General features: G+C 31.7%; 2 protein-coding genes across 2 annotated transcripts in view; one reads left to right on the top strand and one right to left on the bottom strand.

The window, feature by feature from the left end:
* Positions 1–221: 221 nt before the first annotated feature.
* The window catches only part of LOC101889267 (procollagen-lysine,2-oxoglutarate 5-dioxygenase), a 33419-nt gene continuing 22438 nt past the window's right edge, over positions 222–11202 (bottom strand). The window contains exons 8-10 of the mRNA XM_059129424.1: positions 4458–4584; positions 1004–1438; positions 222–934 (exon numbers count right to left, since the gene is read on the bottom strand). Of these exons, the coding sequence (XP_058985407.1) occupies positions 650–934; positions 1004–1438; positions 4458–4584 (847 nt within the window). The 3' untranslated portion in view covers positions 222–649. The remainder of the gene's footprint in view (positions 935–1003; positions 1439–4457; positions 4585–11202) is intronic.
* On the top strand, positions 5043–7713 carry LOC101898522 (immunoglobulin domain-containing protein oig-4). Its single transcript, XM_059129425.1, has 6 exons — positions 5043–5402; positions 5485–5591; positions 5695–5776; positions 5878–5945; positions 7376–7451; positions 7521–7713. The coding sequence occupies exons 1-6, from the start codon at positions 5318–5320 to the stop codon at positions 7601–7603; spliced, it is 501 nt and encodes a 166-aa protein (XP_058985408.1). The 5' UTR covers positions 5043–5317; the 3' UTR covers positions 7604–7713.

Raw genomic sequence — 11202 nt, 5'->3', positions numbered from 1 at the left:
TTCCATTGGTGACTTACACCAAAAATCCAGTTTAGTGGGTCAAAATGGGGCAAAGTAAAAATAGCACATAATTTTCTTTATAAATTCTTTTTTTATTACTATTATTATTGTTGTTTAGTTTATTATATTTTCTATATAAAATATATATGTATATTCGATTTGTTTTTTTGTTCGTTTGTTGTGGTTGTTGTTATTTTACATACAAAAAAGAATGTATAATGATTGCTTTTAAAGACTATTAGGAAACAAATGTATATATTGTATGTAATGTACACAGGGAAAGAACATCTAGTCATTACTAAAAACGTAATTACACATATCGAGAAGAAAGAGGGGAAAAGGGTTAAGTTTTAATGCAGAACTTTGAACTCACAAAATCGTTTGTATGGAGAACAAAAGATCGTACATTAAAACTCGAAGTTACATGACATTTTTTTGGAAAACATAATTTTAAGACTTAAAAACTATTGAACGCTACAACGAACACAGAGAGATTCTCGTTTATATTTTAACACATCTGTTCGGGAATTTTCTTGCGAAACCAAACAGAAGACTAAAAGTTAAAGTATTCTTTGGATAAATTGTGCATAGCCATAATGGCGGCGGCGGCAACGGTGGTAGTGGTGGGGCTGCTTGGGAATTCCTTCATTTATGGATCAATGAAAGAAATCATAATATAGCGAGTGCCATTGGTTACTCTCAAGCCTTCGTGATAGTGGGTCAAGCGGCCAGGATGCATGAGCATCCAACCCTTTTTGGTGGCCGTTACCGAGCAATTGTAACGCAAGAAACGGCAGCCGCCACCCTCATAATCAATGCCGGCACGGTTCAAGGCAATATTAATGGTGTAGGTGGAAGAATCGTGATGGGGCCTCAAGAAGGGCTGTTCATCGGGACGATAACGTACCACAAAGTTCATCAAAGAACGGACAGGCTGGAAAATAAAAGAAAAACGCTTAATATTATAACATATTCCGTAAAATTTAAACCCATTCAAACTCACATTATGATAATAACCCAAAAACACCTTCTCCTGCAATGGCCTTACGAAATCATTCAAAAACTCCAACCACAGTGCATCCAAACCAACTTGTTTCATATGGATATCACGTGTCGGCACTGCCTCATAGCCACCCTCTAGACGTTCATCTTTATTGCTGCCATCCGACCACTTGCCAAATGCCTCCATAATGGCCACCATATCATCGCAGAAAGCATCTGTGGCAATTTTAAACCAAAATACATCGGTACAGGGTTGATTATAGCTATAGTTAGCCTCCAATTGTTTTTCATAATCGGCATGAATATATTTGCGGGTCCAATCGAATTTATTCGTAAATAGGGTATAGAAATCGGGACGGGTAACAGTGATATCGAAATTTTCCGCATTAACCAAATGGCCATAGAAACGATCGTTGATGATGTACATATGAACACCCTGGAAATGTAAGAAAAAATGAAGGGCAATTAATTTCTTTTGTTCAGAAGCTTATGGTGAAATTTTATGGGGAATATTTTTGCCATTGATGCCATGACCCTAAAATAAAGTATTGTGGCGGATTTCGGTCTAATTGGAAAACAATGAAAATTTTACAAAAAAAATAATTAAAAATATCATCAAATACCTCACATTTTATTTACACCTGATGCATTTACAAACTTCTTTCCTTCGAAGACCCCTATTGAAATTTGATGTGGAATATTTTTTCTCTTGACCCCAAACCCATAAAATGTCAAATTGTGGGTCATTTTGTGAAATTCCCAAAATAACCCATAAATTGCATTATTTTTAATAGGTCAAAATGTAATCGGACACTGTCCCGATATCTACAATATATACAGGTTTCTTTTGTTTTGGAACTTGTATTGTAATCTGATGTAGAATATATTTTCCTTTGACATCATTACCCTAAAATGCAGATTTTTAGCCAATTTGCTCCAATCAGGGAGAGAAGCATGAAAAATAACCCAAACACGGTTTTATACCAATAGTAGATGGGACATTTTTGTATTTTCCTCTAAGGTTACAGATTCCATTTCTTCGAGGACCCATAGTGAATTTTGATCTTTTTTCCAATAACAATATTTTCCTGAAATGCAGTTTTCCTTCCCAAATTGGGAAATTTATGTATTTAACCAAAAATTACATTTTTTCTTAAATACCCAAATTAACAGCTTTATTTTCTTGATTAATTTCATTCCAACGAAATTCTTTTTTTAGGAGACTCATGTTGAAATTTGATGTAGAATATTTCTTTCATTGGCGTCATTATCCCAAAAGTGCGTCCCGTGGGAAATTTTGGCCAAATTTGAAAACACTATAAAATTCCCCCCAAAAGTGGAGCTTGTCCCAAACTCAAATATGATATTTAATAACTATACTACATATCTGCACATTCCATCATTTTGGGGACCCATGGGGAATTTTGATAAAGAATATTTTTTCCATTGACACACCTCACCTTAAATGCAGTTTTCCTAATGAAATTTTAAAATTGTTGAAATTAACCAAAAAACTGCATTTTTACTACTTGACCCAAATTAATTCCTACATTTCCCCGGTATGCATCACACCCACAGATTTCCTTTCTTTAGAGACATATATTGAAATTTCATGTAGAAGATTTTTTCCATTAACACCATCTGTCGTGTGGGAAATATTTACCAAATTGGGAAAAAAATTAAATTCTTCAACAATGGGTTTTATATCAAAATCAAATGTGATATTTAAACGATTTCTGCTATATCTACAGACTCCTTCTTTTTGGAAACCTTTAGTGAATTTTGATGAAGAATCCTTTTTCCATTGACACCCCTCACCACAAATGCCGTTTTCCTGATGAAATTGGGAAATTAATGAAATTAACCAAAAAATTTAATTTTTTCTTGTGGACACAAATTAATTCCTACATTTCCCCGGTATGTATCACACCCACAGAATTCCATTCTTTAGAGACCTATATTGAAATTCCCTGTAGAAGATTTTTCCCATTAACACCATCAACTAAAAATGCAGTCTTGCGGGAAATATTGGCCAAATTGGGAGAAGTATAAAATTTGCCAACAATGGGTTTTATATCAAAATCAAATATTAGTAGTTAAGCGACTTCTACGATATCTACAGATTCCTTCTTTTTGGAAACCTTTAGTGAATTTTTATGAAGAACCTTTTTTCCATTAACACACCTTACCTTAAATGCCGTTTTCCTGATGAAATGGGGAAATTCATAAAATTAACCAAAAAAAAAAATTGTTTTCTTGTAGACCCCAGTTGACACCTCAATTTCCCTGTTATAGAGCCCACCTGCAGATTTCTTTTCTTTGGAGACCTATTTTAAAATTCCATGTAGAATATTTCTTACACTGGCGTCTTTATCCAAAAGGATCGTCTTGTGGCAGATTTTGGCCAAATTAAGAAAAAGTATGTAATTCGAACAAATATAGGATTTAACCCGAATAAGATAGGATGTTTTAGTGACATCTACTAAATATATCATTTCATTCTTTTTGAAAACCCACAGTGAATTTCGATATAGAAACTTTTCTCCATTGGCCCCCCTTACCTAAAATTTAGTTTTTCGGGTCAAATTGCAAAATTTGTGATATTATCCAAAAAAAAAACAATGTTTTTTTTGTAGACCCCAATTGATGCCTATATTTCCCTGAAATATAACTCGCTTACATATTTCCTTTCTCCGGAGACCTTTACTAAAATTCTTTGTAGAATATTATGTCCATTGGCATCAATATTCAAAAAGGTCGCCTTGCAGGAGATTTTAGACCAAACGGGCCAAATTTTTTGGATTGCTAGATATAGTAGCTTTAGAAGCCCTTTCCTAAGAGGTTATTTGTTCCGCTGCCGATCTGAAACTGATTCCTATATAATATTATAATGCGACTTAAAAAATCTCCAAATTGTGGCAGAGAATCCCAACATGTCCTTTTGAGAGCTGGCCTTCTAAAGTAGCTTAACAGGCATTTATTGAAGTTTTATCGTCACGTCCATAAGGCTAAGGTTCCTTAAGGTTATCGTTTATAAAATTCCCATACTTTTTAGGAATTCAAATTCACAATTTTCAAATTCAAATTCAAATCGCTTGAAAACTACGGGTTCTATGGCCAATTTTCTCCCATTGCTTTGTAAGGAAAGCTAAGTGACAAAATGTAAAGCATACTTTTAGGCGTTTCAATTGAAATGCCTTGCATCGAAAGGAAATGCATAAAACAATTAAAAATGGCAAAAATTAACTAAAAATTTATCAAATTAACATCTTTTCTTATAACCATAGGCTTTATTACAAAGCATTGCCGGAAATCTCCCCACAATCTGTTATTATTTGACCGCATTTCCTCCTCAAGAAAAATCCCATTTCTTTACAAAAACCTGTGCGGAAATGAATTTGCATAGACGGGCAGCATTCATAACGAACATTGATCCATTCTCTCGTTCCACTTACCGCATTTCTAAGTGATTCACACATGGCCATATCGGGGTCATAATATTGATGATCATAGTTGAGATGTTTAAAGGCAGTGCTTTTGATCAAATAAATGCTGGACACATAAGGCACATTCCACATGCCACTGAAATGAGAGATGGGAACAAAAAAAAAAAGAATTATTTAAAAAACTATGGATAAAAATAAACTTAAAAAAATTCAAAACAAAAAAAAAAACAATAATACAACAAAAACAGAAAATCACAACAGAGACAAGTCAATGAATGTAAATTGAGTCGCCCAACAAAAACAGATAACTTATCAAACGGCATAAAAGTGTAATCAGATTAAAGAACAGAGCAGCAGAGAATCTCAGTTTTTGATAAAAAAAAAAAAACCTGGGGTCACACAACACCATGACTAACCCCTTGCCTGGCGAAAAAAATACAGGGTGTACGTTTGACAACTCATAACGCTCATCCTCTTCTCATCGCACACATCCATCACATGGATGTTTGTGTGTGTGGGCAAGTAAGCTGGGTGGCTGGCTAGCTGGTGGCTATTTAAGCTCACAGTTTGATTTTGCTGACTGGGGGTCACCAGTATAATACAGACACTTGAAGCTCCCACACAACATACCAGCCGCGCAATAGGAGTCCACAATTTCGATTTTCAACAGCATTTTGAGGCTGAATTCAAATTCACGCTGTTTTTCAAATTTGCAAAAAAAATAACAACAACAACAACAAAACACAACGTTTTTGGGTCAAAAACGCCTTTAAAAAAAATAATAGTTAAACGTTTTGAAAATTAAGTGGCCGCCGGTTGTGGTTGGTGGACGAAAACGCATTCTCGTTGGGCGTATTTGAAAACAAAAAATGTGTTGGTCTTCTCAGCATCAACTGAAGTTCTTTATATTCATTGTGATTTTGATAGTGCGGGCCAACAATTTGGAGGCTCAAAGTAAGGGATCTTGGAAAGAGTAAAAATGAAATCCCATTTTCATTTCACGTTTTTCTTTGTGTACTTGTTTTTTCCTCCCCAGGAACCGTTAGTGGCCGTGGGGTATTGCGACGCAATTATACGGGCAAAAAACCGGTGCTGATACAACATCGTACCCAAGATGCTGTCAACTATTATGATCATGAAAATGTGAGTCACCATCAAAAAGTCGGGATTTCAAAAAATTGGCCCGAAAATGTTAATAAAAATGGCTTGCTTGATCATGTTTTGTTTTTTATTTTCCTTTATCCAGGGAGCCAAAATAATCAAGTCTTCACATTTCGAGTTGGATTATACGTTGGGCCGTAAAATCACCTTCTTTTGCATGGCCCAGGGTAAGTTTGAGTTGGGGGGATATTTGAAAAATTCAAAGCTCTAATTCTCTCTCTCCCTCTCTGTCTCTCTCTCTCTCTCTTTGTGTCTCTACTCCCTGTAGGCAATCCTCGTCCAACAATTACCTGGTTCAAGGATGGCTCTGAGCTGTATCAGCATCGTTTCTTTCAGGTGAGTAATACGAAATGTATCTATGTTAGCTGAAGGATAAAGATAATTTATCTACATTATCTAGATAATTTAGAAAATGTATCTAGATTATAAAAATGACGTAGATAGTGTATCTTCAGTAGAAAAAATATGTACATAGTGTATCTACATAAATTAAATATTGTAGATAATGTATCTACGTCATGAAAATGATGTAGATAATGTATCTACGTCATGAAAATAAGGTAGATGATGTATCTACGTAATGAAAACGGGTAGAAAATGATGTAGATAATGTATCTACGTCATTAAATAGAAGTAGATATTGTATCTACATCATGAAAATGAGGTAGATAATGTATCTATGTCATGAACATAAGGTAGATAATGTATCTACGTCATGAAAATGAGGTCGACGATGTATCTTCGCTATTAAAATGGGTAGAAACTGATGTAGATAATGTATGTACATCATGAAAATGATGTAGATAATGTATCTACACCATGAAAATGAGGTAGATGATGTATCTACGTCATGAAAATGAGGTAGATGATGTATCTACATCATGAAAATGAGGTAGATGATGTATCTGCGTCATGAAAATGATGTAGATAATGTGTCTACGTCTTAAAAATGATGTAGATAATGTATCTACATCATGAAAATGAGGTAGGTTATGTATCTACGTCATGAAAATGATGTAGATAATGTAGCTGCATCATTAAAATGATGTAGATAATGTATCTACGCAATGAAAATAGGGAAGAAAAAGTATCTACGCCATAAAAATGAGGTAGATGATGTATCTCCGTCATGAAAATGATGTAGATAATGTATCTACGTCATGAAAATAATGTAGATAATGTGTCTACGTCATAAAAATGTGTTAGATGATGTATCTACGTCATGAAAATGAGGTAGATGATGTATCTACGTCATGGAAATGATGTAGATAATGTATCTTGTCATGAAAATAATGAAGAAAAAGTATCTACTTCATGAAAATGTTGTAGATAATGTGTCTACGTCATGAAAATGATGTAGATAATGTATCTGCGTCATAAAAATGATGTAGATAATGTATCTACGTTATGAAATGAGGTAGATGATGTATCTACGTCATGAAAATGAGGTAGATAATGTATCTACGTCACAAAAATAGGGAGGAAAATGTATCTAAATCATGAAAATGAGGTAGATAATGTATCTATATCATGAAAATGAGGCAGATAAGGTATCTTTGTCATTAAAATGACATAGATAATGCATCTACGTCATGAAAATCCCTTAGATAAAGTATCTATGTTATAAAAATTTCGTAAATAATGTATCTACTTTAGAAAAATAACGTATATGTTTCATTAATGTTCGGCATTTAACATAGATAGCATTTATTTCATTAAAATAACCTCTTTATCGATCTAACGGGAGTATCTATTATAATTTCCAGGTCCACGAGGCCCATATTGACAACAACATCATCAAATCGAAAATGGAAATTGATCCCACAACACAAATGGATGCCGGTAAGTATGATGATGACCATAACCTCAATAAATCCTTAAGGGAATAATCTTCTTTCCTCCAATCAACAGGATACTATGAATGTCAGGCCGACAATATTTATGCTATAGATCGACGCGGCTTTCGAACGGACTATGTGATGGTGAATTTTTGAAAAAAAAAATCTTTTATTATTTTTTTACATTTTGTATACAAAGCAAAAACTTAATAAAATAAAAAATTAAAATGTAGAAAATTCTAAAGAAATCGAATTACAACTATCAAGCCACGTTTTTTTTTCTGATTCATTGAATTAGAATTTATTATTTAAATGTTTTTAGGGAAAGGTGAGAAAATGTATTATTTTCATTGCATTGGGCGCCATTGTGGGGACAAATACCGTATTTTCTGGAATTTCATCAATCAAAAGCTGCTACATGCATGCATGCCCGCCACCCACCATCATTTGGATGAGATTGTGCCTTTTGCAAGTCTCTGTTGTGGTTGTTGTTATTATTATTATTTTGTAACGAAAAGATTACCTCAATTATTTAATTTAAATTTGAGAACTATGAGACAAACAAACAAATAAATACGGCATTCGAAAGAGTGCAAAGACCGAAGAGACAGATAGTTTATGTGTGTGTGGGAAAAAAGTAAGAGTTTAAAAAGCCTAAATGCGACATTTGCAGCAAATACTGCGCAGCAGATATGGACACAACATAGCCCACATCATTTGAATTCATACTGAATAGGGTTTTTCTAAATCAGGTTTTTAATAATGGATTTTTTCCTCTTCGAATTTATTTATTTTTCCAAGGAAAAATTCTAGTATAACAGTTTCATCGTACAGTATAACAGTTTTACAATGCTAACACAATAACTAAGTCCAGAACGCGAAATTTCCCAACATAACATCAAGTATAACAGTTTGTTGTAACAGTATAACAGTTTTGAATAACGTTTTTATATGATTTTTATAGGGCTCTTGTTTATTCTCGAAGAATATTTATACTCATGAGATAGAATCACACATTGGTACCCAACGTCTTTGTAAAAAAATTAGTATAACACTTAAAAACTGCAGTATAACAGTTTTTGGGCACATAGAAATTTATTAAAGCGTTGTGTTATTGTTCTCCGAACTGCAGAAAATCCATTAACAGAAAACAAATTAGTATAACAGTTTGCTAATGTAGTATAACAGTTTTTAAAATGAGCGGAAAATGTGTAGAAACCTTATGTTTTTCAAAAAATTTCAAATATATAAAAAATCTGAAAAAAATAACTTGTATACTACTTTAAATAAATTGTATAACAGTTTGAAAATATGTCAAAAAATGTTTTCGAAATGACATTTTTCTCATAAAAATGTGGAGAGTGCATTTCCTAAGAATTCTAAAAAAGAATAAATTTCTAAAAGAATGCATTTCTGTGTGAATTTTGTTGTATAACAGTTTTATTTTGAAGGAAAAACTTTGCAAAAAATGCTTCGAAAAGTATTATTTGTTGTACGAAGAATTTCAAACAACCTTACGCTCTTAAATTTCACAATTCTGAGTCAATTATGTTGTATAACAGTTTAACTTTCTGTATAGCAGTTAGAAAAACCAACCATAGTGATTTTGCTTTCAACTCTAGGTACTCAGAACAAGTAAAAAAGCTTTGTGTGAATAAAGTTGTATAACAGTTCAGGAATTTTGGATTACTGTTCCAAAAACCGAAAAATATATGAACATTTTTTCAAATTATCAAACTATATTTTATATTTTCTATTTCAAATTTCATTGCATTTGTTTTGTACAACAGTTTCTAATATCAGTATAACAGTCTAAAAATAATTAAGAAAATTTACTATAAAGCTTATATTTTTAATTAAAGAGTGAAACATTACATTTCTGTGTGAATTCTGTGTATAACAGTTTAAAAACGTTTTTATAACAGTTGCAAATAAATATTTATAAATTATGTTTTCTTCATACATTTCCGCAATTTTCTTCTAATAAATCAAAATATAATATTTCATGATAGATTGAATCAAATTTTATCACGTTTAGTGTGTATGAAAGTTTGTTACAATTTTGGAGAAAATTGTCCATAAATATCCATTTAAAAAAGAAAAGAATACATTTCTTAGTTAATCTTGTAGTATAACAGTTGACAATTTTTTGTATAACAGTTATAAAATATTAAAAAAAATGTTTTTTTTTTAATTGTTATTCCTACATAATTAAAGTATTTGCTGCATATAACAGTTTGCTATATATGTATAACAGTTTCAACTTTAAAAAAAAAATGATCTCAACCACTTTTAATTTTCATTTGAAGACTGAAGGAATGCATTTTCATGAGAATTTCGCTGCAAACCTCCTATTTTAACGAATTTTCTGCATATAACAGTTATTTATAACAGTATGACAGTTACATACGAAAAGAAAAATGTCCTAAAATCATGTTATTTGCATTTTAAGACAAAAATAATGCATTTCTAAGTAAATATTGCCGTATAACAGTTTTAAATTTTATGTATAACAGTTGCAGATAAATATATTGAAACATATTTTTTGAATGATTTTTTTTCAGAAGAATTGTTATTCCTTCTTTATTAATATCTAATTTCAACATATTTTTAGCGTATAACAGTATAACAATTTCAAATTTAAGCAAAAAAAATCATTTTCATTTGAAGACTAAAGGAATGCATTTTGATGAGAATTTCGCTGTAAGAAAATGCCTAAAACAACATTTCAACAAATTTGCTGCATATAACAGTTGTTTATAACAGTATGACAGTTACATATTAAAAGAGAAATGCCCTAAAAAATCATATTATTTGCATTTCAAGAAAAAATTTTGCATTTCTAAGTAAATCTTGCCGTATAACAGTTTTAACGTTCATGTATAACAGTTGCAAATGAATAGTTTGAAACATATTTTCCCACTTTTCCACATTATAATAGTCAAATTATTACTTTTCTGCAATTCAAATGCAATTTTAATGCATTTTTTTTGAACCAGTATAACAGATTCAAGTTCGATGAAAATTGACTTAAAACACCTCTGATTTTTATTTAAAGGCTGAAAATGTGCATTTATGATGAAAATGCATGAATATTGTAGTATAACAGTTTAAAAAATTTTGTATAACAGTTTAAAAAAAAATCCAAGAAATTATTTTTAAGTTATATTTCCTTCAAGATCACATGGGGTACACAAACGTTACCATCATAATTTTTTTTTTTTTTTTTTGTAGTATAACACTTTTAATAAATACAATAATGGGCTAAAAGTGTGAAATCAAAGTCCAAATTTTAAACCATTTATGAATTCTGGAAAAATCCCCAAATGAATCCCACACACATTTTGCATAATTTCTCTGTCCCTCTTTCCTCCATGTTAATTCTATGCAAACTGAAATTTTAAGGAATTTTTGTGTGTATAACAGTTTTTTGAACCAGTATAACAGTTTCAAACTTGAAGAAAATAGGCTCAAAACACCACTGATTTTTATTTGAAGACTGAAAATATGCATTTCAGTAAGAATATTGTAGTATAACAGTTTAACATTTTCTGTATAACAGTTTAAAAAATCCAAAAAATTGTTTTTATTTCCATTTCCATCAAATTAACATATGGTACACAAATTTTCCAATAATTTTTTGTAGTATAACGCTTTTAATAAATGCAATAATGGGCTAAATCAGAGTGAAATCAGAGTCCAATCCAATTTAAATCTGTGTGCAACCACTAATGAATTCTGGAAAAAATCCCCTG

This window comes from Musca domestica, unplaced genomic scaffold, assembly GCF_030504385.1.
Source record: "Musca domestica strain aabys unplaced genomic scaffold, Musca_domestica.polishedcontigs.V.1.1 61, whole genome shotgun sequence".
Lineage (NCBI taxonomy): Eukaryota > Metazoa > Arthropoda > Insecta > Diptera > Muscidae > Musca > Musca domestica.
This window is presented reverse-complemented; position numbering and strand designations above follow the sequence as displayed.

What these genes read in the sequence shown, in the direction of transcription:
- LOC101898522 (XM_059129425.1), top strand. Translation starts at nt 5,318, where the DNA reads ATGTGTTGGTCTTCTCAGCATCAACTGAAGTTCTTTATATTCATTGTG. An exon ending in ACTATTATGATCATGAAAAT is followed by an intron (nt 5,592 to 5,694) that starts GTGAGTCACCAT and finishes TCCTTTATCCAG; the next exon opens with GGAGCCAAAATAATCAAGTC. An exon ending in ATCAGCATCGTTTCTTTCAG is followed by an intron (nt 5,946 to 7,375) that starts GTGAGTAATACG and finishes TATAATTTCCAG; the next exon opens with GTCCACGAGGCCCATATTGA.